The sequence below is a fragment of the Chenopodium quinoa genome, unplaced genomic scaffold (genome assembly GCF_001683475.1).
Source record: "Chenopodium quinoa cultivar QQ74 unplaced genomic scaffold, ASM168347v1, whole genome shotgun sequence".
NCBI lineage: Eukaryota > Viridiplantae > Streptophyta > Magnoliopsida > Caryophyllales > Amaranthaceae > Chenopodium > Chenopodium quinoa.
The window spans coordinates 1,553,819-1,563,386 of NW_018745080.1; the positions used below are offsets into that span (position 1 = coordinate 1,553,819).

At 35.7% G+C, this 9,568-nt stretch overlaps 1 protein-coding gene across 1 annotated transcript; it reads left to right on the plus strand.

The window, feature by feature from the left end:
* The first annotated feature begins 3,651 nt into the window (after positions 1 to 3,651).
* LOC110709707 (dihydrofolate reductase-like) lies at positions 3,652 to 6,617 on the plus strand. Its single transcript, XM_021887933.1, has 6 exons — positions 3,652 to 4,071; positions 4,180 to 4,278; positions 4,485 to 4,526; positions 4,646 to 4,775; positions 5,972 to 6,073; positions 6,186 to 6,617. The coding sequence occupies exons 1-6, from the start codon at positions 3,844 to 3,846 to the stop codon at positions 6,278 to 6,280; spliced, it is 696 nt and encodes a 231-aa protein (XP_021743625.1). The 5' UTR covers positions 3,652 to 3,843; the 3' UTR covers positions 6,281 to 6,617.
* Positions 6,618 to 9,568: the final 2,951 nt, after the last annotated feature.

Here is a 9,568-nt window from a genome sequence, read left to right on the forward strand (position 1 = left end):
ACCACACATAATGGTAACCCAACCTATGAACTGGAGATCCCAAGAAATAGGTTCAAAGGGTAATAACAAGTTATGGTGTGTTATGAGTTGAATATGTTCAAAAGACATAATTTCCTGAAGCGATCAAGGATGAGTTAATAGGAACTCTTAATGAAATCTATACTCCAATTTGGAGTGGAGTACCAAGCTACAGGAGTACTCTTGATAGATTCACCTATGTGAATGTGGAAGTTAGGCCGCTTCCTATGAAATGTGTGGCAGCATTTCTAGAGCATTCACTACACTGGGATAGACGTGCATGGCCGAAATAGCACGGGTCTAGAACAACACCAAGAGTAGGTTGTGTGGGGTACGTTGTCAGAGATAGGGTTCAAAACTTCGAGTCACCCTTGTTGAATCTGAATCGTACTCACTACGTCGAAGTTCAAGTTGAAAAACACTTCTGTTTATGCGCAACCTATATATGTATGGATTCTGCTCGAAAATGTTTTCAAAAAATTCAAGTGGGGGATTGTTGGAACAACAAGTGTGTAGTGTGTGAATTTTGTGAAAAACTCAAAGTCCCACATTGGTGGGAAATGAGAGTTTTACTCTCTTTATAATATAGAGAGTGGGCTAAAGGGGTGTGGCCCTTGGGCTACCCACATTTTGTGGAGAGGGAGGACCTATATGGTAAACCATCTATCACACACACGCGCGCCGAACCGAACCGAGCCGAGCCGGGCCGGGCCGGGTTGGGTCGGGTCGGGTTTATTAAATAAACTTATTTTTTGGACAAGGCTAATTGCGTGATTAGTTCCTTGATTTTTGCTAAACGTTTTTGACTGATTGCATTTGACCGTTTTTTATTCAAAACTGATTAATGGAGCGTTAATCATGCAAACGTTTTCACTGATTTTTTGCTAAACGTTTTGCCACGCATTAATCTTCTGTAACCGTTTTGAACGTTCAACTTATGACCGTTTTAATTGCGTGATTAGTGCCTAATTAAACAGCAGCAGTTACGTTGCAATTTTTCCTATAAAAGGCGTGTTGATTTCCTGTTTTTGATACACAAAAAAATACGAACAGCAATCTTCTTCTCCTCTCTATTTTTCCTCACAAAAACAAAACCCTCGAGCAGTTTCTTTTCTTTTTGGGTGTTTAGTTGCCCGGTGGTTTTGTGCAGTTCCACCGGTATAATTTCAATAGAGAAAGGCTGTTTTATCCTGGGGAACATCCGGTTTAGTACGAACTGCTTGCACCATTTCAGGGCAGTGCCGTGAATGTTCTAAAGAAAGCGACATAGTCCGCGACTCAGTCTATTTTTCGGTAACTTTGTTCTTACTGTTTTTGTTCCCGCAGTTCCGTTTATAACAGAGACATTATTTGGGCAGCGTTTCTCATATGTTAAGTCTAATTTTATATGAGATTCAAAAGCTAAATGAGTAAATTCCACCCATTATTGTTAGTTTTGTCAAACATGGCTTATGTTCCCTTTATTTTTATTTTAGTAACACAATAATACTTCTTAGCAATGTGTTTGATCATCAATATCATAAATTATACATTAGTAAAAAAAAATTTTTAAAAAATCAAAGATAGAAGTTATAGAGTTTATACATTATGAATTCAAAGACACCAGCAAAAATCATAAAGTGTTGGTTAAAATTACTGAAAGATTACATACTTTATTCGTTCTTTTTTTATTGACACTTTTCTTTTAATGAGTAGTAAAAGTTCTATCAAAACTAGTTTTTAAAAAAAAAAACGGAAAGAACATAACTTATATTTGTGATGAACATCACGACTTTATAAAAGAACACAACATTGAAATATAAAGAACGTAATAATTTTGGTGAAACAAGTTTTAAAAAAGGTAAAAGATAATTACCAATTGATTTATACCACGTATTTAATGTCAAATCATTTCAAAATATTCAGTTTTCTGTAATTTCTCTCTCTAAAATTATTTTTATCAATATTTCATTTTCAAATTTCAAATTTTAAAATTTGAAATTCAATTTTAAAATTTCAAATTCCAATATTTTTTATTCCGTTCTCTTTCTTTTTTTAAAAAATTCTCCAAATAACCAATTACATATTTTTATATTTTGTTATAATATTCATCTTGGTCATGTGTATCTTGTATAATGTTCATTATATGATTTTTAAATGTCCATGTTCTTTGATTGTATTTTAATGTACCTTTATTGTCACACAATGTTCATTACTTATTATGAAATGTTCTTTGAATTTTGTTTTAACATGCTGGGTAAATATAAATAATGCTCTTTAAATAATATTATCATATATAGCGAATGTTCTTTAGATCTATCTAAAAATTAATCATCAATAGAACAGGTCCCAAAAGTATATCGTCTTCATCAACTTTTATGATCCTGATTTAAAAAAATATACATATACACAATTAGATGATTTTTTTTTGAAAGAAATACGCAATTAAATGAATATAATTTGTAACGTAAAGAACATATATAGTTCAAATCCAAAGAACATAGTTTGTGACTATAAAGAACATATAGTTTACACCCAAATAACATATTAATTAATTAAACTCAATGAACGTATTCATTCAAATGAATATGGATCAAAAAAAACTGATACAAGAACATTTATCCCAATCCAAAAGAACTTCATCTTCAACCTTCGAAAATAACACAAATTTAAAAAAAAAAAAAATGGAATTTACATTTTCTTTCGGTGATGAATTCTTTAACAATGATCCATGAACAAATATAATAATCTAAAAACATCATCATCAACAACAAACTTATGAAATATAAATTGAAAAAAATAATTAAAAACTACTTTCTCATTTGGTGACAAAATCTAAATTCTAAAATTAAATATCAATTGTTAAAAACATCAATATGGTGATCATCAAGTGTAAATCGACAATCATAGATCATAACGATATTCACCATGAGCCATCATTTTCTCCCTGAAAAATTTATTTCTTTCTCTTGAAATTTTAATCCTCTCTAAAAATTCTCTATTTTTTCAAAAACTGATTATGAACAATTATGGATATGGGAAGCTAAAATTATGGAAAGGAAATAACAAAAATTCATCAATTAAGTAGCATAAATTTAGGAAGCTGGCTTTTTTTTTTTTGACTATTTTCATCCAGGTGTACCATGGTGTACAATGTAAATTTCACTCCGATTCTGTTTAATTGCATCATTTTCTCAAAACATCAGTTTCAAATTAAGTTGCATCACTTTTCTTTTTGGTTAATAAACTCTCTCTATCTTTCTACTATCATATGAGTCTATTTTTTCTTTTTTTAAAAAAAATTCTCTCTACCTCTTTCATCTCCAAAAAATTTCTTGGACTCCGCAATTTGCAAAGTGATGCAATTAAAACACCGAAGGAGGTATTAAAAATTGGATCTTACTAACAAGCGTCCCGAGGCGTTAGATTAGGGATTAATATATTACTTAAAATAGTATTAATTTCAGAATGCATGACAAAATCACGCGTCGATCAGTGTAATTAATGTTAATTATACTATAATATTTCCACAATTAACCCTCATATCTAACATCGCGGGTCGCTCGTGAGCTTTTGCCTTAAAAATTCTAAATAGGAGAATAATATGGAGCAAGTGAGTAACAAATAATAACAACCACCTCTAGTCAAACAATAATTAATTGTTGTAAGAAATACCCCGTAAGAAATTACAAGACCTCTATTGGCTCTATATAAACTCAAAAAAAATTCCCAAAATTTAGGAACGACAAACAAAACACTCTAAAAAAGCAGAAAAAAAAAAGGAAAAAATCTACTAAGGGCGTGTTTGGATTGAAAGCTAGAAATTATTCCATCGAAATACAAATAATGGGAAGTGAACACAGAGATGAAGAAATCAGAAAACCCAGATTTCTATGTTTACATGGTTTCAGAACAAGCGGAGAAATTATGAAGAAGCAAATCCATAAATGGCCGGAATTCGTTTGTGATAAACTTGATCTTGTTTTTCCAGATGCCCCTTTTCCGGCCCAAGGAAAATCTGATGTTGAAGGCATCTTTGATCCTCCTTATTACGAGTGGTTTCAATTCAATAAAGTCAGTCTTTTTTATTTAATTTAATGTTTATTATTTTTTGTGGTTGATTATTATTATTATTATTTGCATGTATGATTAAGTTTTAATATGGGGTTGAATTATTTTTAGGAATTTACAACGTATAATAATTTTGAGGAATGTTTGGAGTATATTGAAGAGCTTATTATTAAGCATGGTCCCATTGATGGTCTTATGGGTTTTTCTCAGGTACAGTACAATTTTTTGTGGTTTAAATGACTGGATATATTTGATGGACTTATTGTATGATTAAGCACATTTTCTTAATTTAAGCGAATTGTGCTCCGTACCCAATATCATACAGTGAATTGTGTGACACCGGTATTGATTATATTATACGGTAAATGAGGTAGTTATTGACAAATTTTCCGTATCTTTATTATTGTGTGTTGTAGGGGGCTATTTTGTCAGCTGCATTACCAGGGTTGCAAGCAAAGGTTTGCGTTAATTTAATATTTTCAATTTGTTTGTTTATGAATTATGATTTTGAAATAATTGGGCTGTTCTTTAAAATCTTGAATTTGGATTAACATGAATGTGTATACTTTTGTTACAGGGGTTGGCTTTGACCAAAGTTCCAAAAATTAAGTTTTTGATTATAATTGGAGGTGCAAAATTAAAGTCTGAGTCATGGGCAGATAAAGCGTATAGTTCTCCTATTGAATGCCCTTCACTCCACTTTTTAGGTATAATTTTTGGCATTTTTGCCAACCCTTTGTACTTTAATTTAGTGAATTTTTGTTTCCCCTGAAATTTGTGAATTTGTGAGGGTTATTTGTCTGTACTCTACATTCTATAATGCAATGTGGTTTACTTGGAACTAGGCTTTGTGTGCTTGTATTGTCTATAGATGATTAGATTAGGCAGGTTGGTGTCAGTGAACCACCCTAAACACCATTGGATTGGGGTACCTTGAAAACCTGTAGAGATGGTGGAACGGTTGCTACTGAGGCGTCAACTGCCTGTTTCATTCTGAGTTATGACAGGTCCGGTTTGGTGTGGTGCTGATTGTTTGACATATATTGTTGATAACTAGAGAAAGAATGGAGTTGTAGCTGTGGAAAGGAGCTTTTTGGGTTGATCATACGTGAAATTAGTGTCAATGTGTCATTAATAAAGCTAAGGTGCAAACAAAATGAATTATATTCATGAATGGAGAGCTATTATGAAGGTTGATTGTGGGAATATTGATTCTCATCTCATGTGTTTTGCTTAGTGTTGAAAAAGAATCGTATTACCTTGAATGCTACAAATTCCGTTCTAAAAGATTGGTTGAATGAGTTGAATCTTAGTGGTTAGGTATTCCTTCTAAGGCTATAGAGAGCTAAATTTGACGAACAAGAATGATATCCTGGAATCATCAGAGTTCTATTAAGAAGAGCGAGTATTCCTAGTATATATGGATTCTGTTGGGACCGGAATCTACAGATGTATGATTGTACGCACTCAGTGTTTTTTATACTCGTTGACTTGTGAAGTGAATGTTAATATCACCATTTGAGGATTTTATTTTCCAATGGAAAACTTAGAAGCGATTTTAACTTATGGCATCTCATATATAGAGTGACTCAAGGGATGAATATTAGATACTCTTTTCTTTGAATTTGATGAAGAGAAGAGGGTGAGGGGTGGTTATGAAAAAGGGGATGATTCCAAAACTGTCAGCAAACTTAATGCATTGTAATAAGCTCTCTAACACCCTGAATGTTGATGTTTAGTTAAAAAGTATTGGCGTAGTTTGCTGTGTGAGTGCAATACAATCTGGATGCTGGCCTTCCTATCACGATTTGTCAGCAAACGGAGTGCACATTTAGTAGCTTTGTGCTAGGGATACTTTGTGGACTGGATTTATTCTTATTGATGTGTAAAATTTCTATTGCAGGGAAGGAGGACTTCTTGAGGCCACATGGAGAAGATCTCATTAAGTCTGTTGTCGACCCGTATATTATTCATCACCCCAAGGGCCATACTGTTCCTCGCTTAGGTGAGGTTATCAATTTACTTTATAACACAAATTCGTTATCACTCTGCTTCCATGGATTATTGGATTGTTTCTTGGAGATGTGGTAACATATCTCATTGTCTTTAATTTTCAGACGAGAAGTCATTGACTACCATGCTTAGCTTCATTGACAAGATTCAGAACATAGTATCTGAAGAGGAGAAAGATAAAGAAAGCAATGGACAATGACTGCAGGACATAAAACATGCATACGTACGGCGATTGGTTGTTTTGGCTGATTGACTGAAATTATGCATTTATTTAGCCATGGTAGCAAGTTACACCTCTAGCTGTTATTATGCCGTTGATGATCATGTGATGATGTCTTGTCTTATTCATCATCTGTTTATAATGTGCTCAATTAAATTCTACGGAATTTTTGCTCATGTAATTCAACTGTAAAATTATGTGAATGTATTCTCTAATAATGTGATGAGTCATTGCGTTCACGTTATCAATTAGAAACTATATTGTATAAGCGTGCTTACTTCATTCAGAAATTTGCTTGAGTTTTTTACAGACAGTATACCGTGATCTAATTGGCAATAGTGCAATTTCCAGTATTCACATGAAATATATGATTTGTTTGTAGAAATGTAGCAATGCTGAATCGGATCCCCCAAGGTTATACTGATATATTTTCAGGCAAAATAAGTTAGATAAATTTCAGAAATACTCATAAGTTTTGACAAAATAAGTTCACAGTTTCAGAAATCAGTTTTGACAAAAAATCTGATTTTGAAAAGCCAACGCAAACTAGTAGATTTACATTGTAATCATGAATGACTTGTTGAAACTGTTACTTTAAGTCAAATTAGGGTAGCTTGAATTTGAATTGCTTTATTGTCCACTTCCATAGATAGAACCTTGAACAAATGTTTAGTGTTAGACTTTTACTAGTGTGTTATTTGTTCTTTTTGTATTTGACTGTCATTGAGATTCTTTTTTATTTATTTATTTATTTTTATTTTTTTTGACAAGAGCTTACATAGAATAGGAAACTAATAGACAAAATTAAAAGAGGATAAATTAGAGTTCGCTGTCGTAGCAAGAATGTGAGCCCTCTCCATTACCACCCAATCCACCTTGAGAACATCACACCACTCAAAACTGCTGCTTAAGTGATGAATACGAGCAAGTGTCCAACGAATAGCAATATCCGAATCTTGGGCACCCCTAAGGCAACGGACAACTGTAGTAGAGTCTGTATAAATTGTAACCGCATGAAGTGACCTTGTGACCGCTCATTGTAACTCTGCCACACAGGCATTCAACTCCGCATGCAGAGTAGATTGGCAAGCCCAGAAGAAGCCCCTCCAAGCCATCCCTGTTCCTCTTACTCCCCAAATTCTGGACACCAACCCATCCCCGATCGGTGACTTTGTTTATTCCACGAGCCATCAACCAAAATAACTGTTTGTACTAGCAAGCTTCCAGATTCTGTGTCCTGCAAAACAGCACGCAAAAACCCCGGAGGGTAATCACTTACCAGTTCAGGAGGGTGCAAAGCGTGAAGACCCCCTGCCTTCTTAGTAGCAAAAGGATCCTGTTGGCGAAGACCTTCTAAGATAATTGCCGGTGTCGGCAAAAGATCAGCACCCGGCCACCCTCTGATTACGCGATATCCACAACCCCCCAAAGAGTTGCGATGAAAAAGGTCGTTCTGTGACCATCAAAACCATCCTGGCTTAGAAACAGTCGGATATGGTACATAATCCAATCGTTGAAGGATTGGTCTGCGTTAGCTTGTGAGTGGATACATAAAATCCCACCCCTCTATGCATCTCGTGCAAAACTTCAAAATCTAAACAAGTGCTGTAAATCTTCCACCTGTGTCCCACAAAGGTCACAGTGTATACTTACAACCAGGCCCCGTTTTCCCAAATTAGTCTTTGTAGTGATTCCATTCTGTAGTAGCTTCCACATAAAAAGTTTCCACTTGGGCATGACGTTGAGGGACCAGAAAATCTTATACAAACCTGAAATGTCAACTGAGAAATCTGTGAGACTGGTTTGTTTGAGAAAGACATACCCTGTCTTAACGGTAAACCGGCCCGACTTATGGTATTGCCAGTACAAATAATCCTCTGAGTCACCACCAGGTAACTCCATACGTACCATGACTTAGGCATCAGCGTGGACAAAAGCAGAGTTTAAGCGGGCAAGGTTCCATTCAGAACCAGACGGACAAATGAAGTGACTTACCTTCCAATCCTTAGCTTGACGCAAAGTAACCGTACAATTATATTCTGGCACTCTTCCAACCATCCATATATCCTTCCCTACTACTATAGACTTTCCATTTCCCACCTTCCAACCACAACCCTTGGTTAGAGTATTCCCCGCCCTTATTAGGCCCCTCAAGGCCCAAGAGAAATTCTTATTTCGATACCGAACCTCCAAACCTTTAGTCAACAGGCCTTGCAACCGGGCCGCACACACCTTGGCGAGCAAGAGCTGAGGGTTGTGAAATAAACGCCAAGCCTGTTTCATAAGCAAAGCCGAGTTAAAAGAACCTAGACTTTGAATTCCTAAACAACCCATACCCTTAGGCATGCACACCTTTTCTCTACTCACCCAGTGCTTTCCCCTGTTCTCCCTATTTGACCAAAGGAAAGTCGCAAGAAGAGAGTCCACCTTATTCACAATACTACTTGGCATCTCAAAGCAGCTGAGGACATGAAAGGCAATGGCAATGAGCACAGAGTTGATTAAAATCAATTTGTGGCTGAGACAGATTGATCGCATTAAGCTTGTCAGCTTTTTACCAATGTTATCGACGATGAACTGAAAAGAGGCAGAGCGGCCCACCAAGTCAATAGGGACTCCTAGGTGTGATGCGAACTGGTCAACCTCGGCCATGCCTAATATACCTCTAAACGAGGTTTGCAAGGAGAGCGGAGTATTAGGGCTAACTTTAAAGTGTGACTTGGCCAGGTTAATCTGTTAGCTTGAAATGTTGCTGAATCTGTGAATAACGGCTGCAATGGCGTGGGTACTGCGAACATTGGCTTTGTAGAACAACAGGGCATCGTTTGCAAAGAAAAGATGAGAAATAGAAGGACCTTTGAGTCTCAGCTTTTTACCGTCGAAAAGGCGCATGTCACAACCCTATTGTAACATCCTTGACAAAACATCCATACAAAAAAGGAAGAGGTAAGGGGATAACGGGATAACAGGTCCCCCTGACGTAACCCACAGTTAAGCCTAAACTGGTCACTCGTCTCCCCATCCAATAAAACTTTTTATGAAACCGTCGAGATGCACTGGCCTATCATCTGCAACCAAGTGGGAGGAAATCTGTAACACTGCAGAACCTAGTTCAGAAACACCCAATTAACCCTGCCATACGCCTTGCTCATGTCGATCTTAACCGCTGCCAATAGTCATACCTTGTAGTCCTCTTGTTTATTTTGTCCAAGACTTCGTGGCTTAGAAGAATATTGTCCATCATTAGTCTACCTGTAATAAAAGCAT